The sequence below is a fragment of the Dipteris shenzhenensis genome, chromosome 15 (assembly GCF_047967505.1).
Source record: "Dipteris shenzhenensis isolate YYH24624 ecotype China chromosome 15, Dip_SZ_1.0, whole genome shotgun sequence".
Classification (NCBI taxonomy): domain Eukaryota; kingdom Viridiplantae; phylum Streptophyta; class Polypodiopsida; order Gleicheniales; family Dipteridaceae; genus Dipteris; species Dipteris shenzhenensis.
This window is the reverse complement of record NC_141610.1, coordinates 29,102,449-29,107,199: the sequence shown is the minus strand read 5'-3', so window position 1 is coordinate 29,107,199 and position 4,751 is coordinate 29,102,449. Positions and strand designations below refer to the sequence as shown.

Genomic DNA, 4,751 nt, shown 5'->3' with positions numbered 1-4,751 from the left:
GGAAAATTCCATAATTTTTAGGTTTATATTTTGATTGCTCCAAGTTTCACCTGCTATTTTCATCCCTTGAAATCCTCCATCTTTTTCTCTACTATCTCTCTCTCTCTCTCTCTCTCTCTTCTCTCACAGTGAACTCTTTTCCATGTTGCGCATCCAATTTATCTTCTTTTCCCCTATTTTGGATCTTGGGCAGGCCTTATGAATGATTTTTGTCATTCATCTTGTTTTTGGTTAAATTAGAGTAGGTTTCTCTTTTGTGTGGATGACCAAAATTGTTTTCATTTAGGCCCTAAGTGCAGGAGCCGTTAATAGAGGAGGGATAAAGGAGAAGGAATCTTGTGGTGAGGAAGATTCTAGAGAGAGAGAGATTCACAAGCGTGTAAGCTACACGTACGCCAGGTCTTTCTCTGTCGTCTCTCTTACTCTCAAACTCTGTGGCTATGGCGATGGCGAACTCCGTGTAGCAGCAACCCTAGAGCCTTCCCTGGCTATGGCTTCCTCCTCTCCTTAGCTCCCCCCTCTCCCTCCCCTCCCCTCCCCTCCCTCCCCCTCCCCCTTCGCCATGGGCAAATCTGGTTCCCGTAAGAAAAAACCCTCCCCCGATCCTCCCCCCCCTCACCTCGACCCTTCCGTCTTCCTCCGCCGCGCTCATGAACTCAAAGAGGACGGTAATCGCCTCTTCCAGTGTAAAGATTACCCTTCTGCCCTTGACCAGTACGAGCAGGCCCTCAAGCTCACCCCTCGTTCCCACCCCGACCGCGCCATCTTCCACAGTAACCGCGCCGCTTGCCTTATGCAGATGAAGCCCGTGCAGTATGATGCGGTCATCAAAGAGTGTAGCCTTGCGCTCGAGGCTCACCCCCGGTTCGGCAGGGCGCTCTTTCGGCGTGCCAGAGCTTTTGAAGCCACCGGGAAGCTCGAGCTTGCTCTGCAGGATGTCCAGTTGATGCTGCAAGGGGAAGGGAATCAACAGGATGCTATGGACATGGCTAAGCGGCTCCGCGTTGCTCTTGGTAACCGGGAAGAAGCGCAGCAGGATTTCCAAGGCAAGCCTGCTGCTCCTGCAGGGGCATCTTATGCGGGAACTTCTCCGGCCGCATTAGGAGCATCGGTTGTTAGAGGTAGTCCTGTTGGTGGCAGAGGACCATGCCTCCCTGCCAGACCGTTGCCCAAGAAGAAGGGAGTTAAGCCCGAGCAAACTTTCGTCAAAGTTGCACCATCAGATGCCAGACAAAATGGAGGCTCGACTCTTTCTACCGCTGCCACAGAACCGCAGGATCCTCGAAGTATCGGCGCTGCTCGCCAGATGCTGCGCGCGCATGTGCCGGAGCAGGACCCAATGCCAGGAAAGTCGCTCAACCCTAGCAACATTGAAAGTGTTGATCGTCCTCGAGGAGGGGCATCGGTGAAAGCTAAGAGCTCCCCGCAGGCAAAAAGCTTCAAGGTGAGAAGTCCAGCGAATTTGCGCAGCAGGGCGTTGAAGTTGATCTACGATCATGACATTAGATTAGCGCAGATTCCGGTCAATTGTACGTTTACCGATTTGAGGGAGCTGGTGAGGAAAAGATATCCTTCGTCAAAGGCAGTTTTGATAAAATACAAGGATGCAGAGGGAGATCTGGTCACGATCACAGATACTCAGGAGCTTAGGCTTGCAGAAGAGGCTGCTGCGATCGAAGCTGCTAGGAAAAATGTTCATTCTGAGGGTTCTACCTCCGCAGAGGGTGTAGGAAGCGCTCCATCTGGTGAAGAACAGAGCTGCTCTATGACCAAAGTACCTGCTGTACCTGTCATTTTGCCTGCATTAAGGCTCTATGTGGTTGAAGTGCCTGTAGAGCAAGAACCTGAGGTCCCAAAAAAGGATGCTTTAATAGATACAAATACGGAAGAAATGGAGCAATGTACTGAGGACTCTGTTTCTACAGGAGACACAGAGACCGGAGATATCCCGAGTGTAGGCCAAGGGGCGACGGCCGATAACAACAAGGTTTCTATTACAGGAAAGGCAGAAGATGGCCAATCAAATGGTAAGGAAATAGAGATTGATGAATGGCTATTGGATTTTGCACATCTTTTCAGGACGCATTTAGGAATAGATCCTGACGGGCATGTTGACCTACACGATTTGGGAATGGAGCTCTGCTCCGAGGCCTTGGAGGAGACTGTTACTAGTGAGGAGGCACAGAAGCTTTTTGAGATGGCTGCCTGTAAGTTCCAGGAAGTGGCAGCTTTAGCGTTCTTCAACTGGGGTAATGTACACATGTGTGCAGCCAGGAAGCGGATACCTCTTGATGATAACAACAACAAAAGTGAAGTCCTTGTTAGGCTTCAAGCAGCCTTTGACTGGGCCCAGCAGCAATACAGTCTGGCTGAGAAAAAGTACGAGGAGGCTTTACTGGTGAAACCAGACTTCTATGAGGGAATCCTTGCTCTGGGACAGGAGAAGTTTGAAAGTGCAAAGCTTCGGTGGTCTCTTGCTATAGCAAGCGAAGTGGATTTGAGCAGTTGGGATTCCAAAGAGACGCTAGATCTTTTTGAGAGTGCAGAAGAAGAGATGAAGGTAGCAGCAGAGATGTGGGAGAAGTTGGAAGAGCGTCGTATCAAGGAGGCTAAGAACTCTAAGTGTGATATAGCTAAAGCCTCAAGGTGTCATGGAGACGATTCCCGTGAACTGACCGAGGCTGAGATACTTGAGCAGTTTGTGGTAATGAGATCTCAGATCGATCTATTTTGGGGGAATATTTTATTTGAGCATTCACAAGTAGAGTTCAAGCTAGGATTGCCTTCATGGAAGCAATTATTGGATGCAGCGGTGGCGAGATTTGAGCTGGCCGGTGCCTCTCCTAAAGATATTGGGATTGTGTTGAAAAACCACATATCTAATTCTTCCAGCTCTCAGGAATCAACAACGGGAAGTCCTAAACCACTAGAGCATGTATCAGGGCATGGGAAGGAATGCCAAATCCAGGAAAATGGGGAAGTCTTAGACAGTAAGGATATACCGATCAGTGCTATGAAGGCAAATGTACATCCATGTGACAAACATAATTCCTGCATGGACAACGGTTTATTAGGGAAACGATGATTAGAAGGTCTGGTTTGTCAATATTTGTCACCCCTTCAGGTCAAGTGCTACCTGGGTGGGGCAACTGCAATTTATATTTTAATGCTGGGATAGCAAAAAAGGGAAATCGAAGGGATTGGCATGAGGATCGTCATATGTTTTGGCATGGAAGTCCGCTGAATCTGGGGAGGGGACATTTATGTATACCTTCCGATTCCATTGTTAAAGTCAATGAAACTTCATTTTTTCCTCCTTCAAACATTGGAAGAGGACTCTCCACATCACAGGGTATTCTCTTCGCTTACCACTTGTTCTCCTCAAATTTATAGAAGTTTATTGTGACGATCTTTTTCTTTAATGGTTGTGGAATGGTGTGCCATAACATGCAGCTCAAGATATTCTCGCCAAACTATAGAGCCTGTTTCACTGGGATGATACTTTATTTCGTATTGGGAAAGCTCACTCTTAAGTGAAAGAAGCCGAAGGCTTTGCTTTCTATGACCAGAGCTTAATGGCATTCCTAAATCTTATTTTTATTTTGGAAGCATCCCTCAGGCTTGAATGAACAAGCAAGGCCTGCTTTACTAGAACTGTTGCTCTTTCAGGCCAACTATCATTATAATAGTTTGATTATGTGATGTTGAAAAGAGTGTATTCCATGGTAGTCTTTGCTGTTTGAGGGGAAAACTGCCCAACTCGCGCCCTGAAATGTGGATGGAATGAGAGCTTGGGCCCCAATCACTGCCTTTTATGGGCCCCCCAAGGGCCCTGAAATACACTGACCGGGCCCCTGCACTGTCTGAACTGTTCCAATCCAGGGTCAGTGACCTGGCTGTCAGCTGACCCAGGTGGCAGCTGTTTGGCGTGGCCTTGTCTTGGCTGTCACGGCACCTGTCTGCAGCATGCCACGGGCTGCGGATGCCCATGACATCTCCTTCTAGAACTAGGGTAGGTGAAAAGCTTCCATATATGTAACAGATGGTTACTTTTTACTTAGGCTAAACTTAGGCTAAAAGTTAGTAGAAAGGCCTTCATTGGCTTGTAAGTGTTCTTTTCTTTTTTTAGGGGATACCATAAGTTGCCACGTGGCATCCTAGGAGGTAATCCCATAAGCAATACTGCTTTGTGCTGCCCTGGGCCATACCTATATAAAGGCTCTAGTTGTACTTGGCAAGGCAATTCATGACTTGTACTTCATTACTGAAATAGAACTTACAGCAAGAGTTCAATACTCAGCTGAATTCTAAAAAGGATTGATTTCCTCCTGTCCTTGTGCAGCCCCTCACAAGTCTCTGTTGCAGGTCCAGCCCATGACCTTCTACCCCTACCTTTTTCCTAAAACATAAGGTACTACTCTATTCTAACCTTCCTGCATATTCTACCAAATTTGGGTGTGTTTACTATCAGTTAGGAGCAGTCCTGTTGCATTGGTATCAGAGCTGTATGAACCCAAATACAATGGGAAGGAGAAGACTTTGGGTATTGATCACTTTGGAACTAAGCCTATGGTCAAAGGGGTTTCCAATGATGAAAGCAAATTTTTTGCACCTGCTACAACTTCTTCTATTTCTAGGTTTTCCACAGTGTATGGCAGTGGCATGGGACAACCTAAGGCTTACAAGGCTACAGATGTAAAGTCATCCTTTAAACCCACTCCAAAGGATGATCTGAGTGATAAAAGAAACAA

General features: G+C 47.2%; 1 protein-coding gene across 1 annotated transcript; it reads left to right on the top strand.

Moving 5' to 3' along the window:
- The first annotated feature begins 557 nt into the window (after positions 1-557).
- LOC147893646 (protein CLMP1-like) lies at positions 558-3,607 on the top strand. Its single transcript, XM_087385766.1, has one exon. It carries the CDS (start codon positions 563-565, stop codon positions 3,083-3,085), a length of 2,523 nt encoding a protein of 840 aa, XP_087241892.1. The 5' UTR covers positions 558-562; the 3' UTR covers positions 3,086-3,607.
- The last annotated feature ends 1,144 nt before the right edge of the window (positions 3,608-4,751 follow it).

Excerpts from the sequence above, each read along its gene's own strand:
- LOC147893646 (XM_087385766.1), top strand. The coding sequence starts at position 563 with ATGGGCAAATCTGGTTCCCGTAAGAAAAAACCCTCCCCCGATCCTCCC.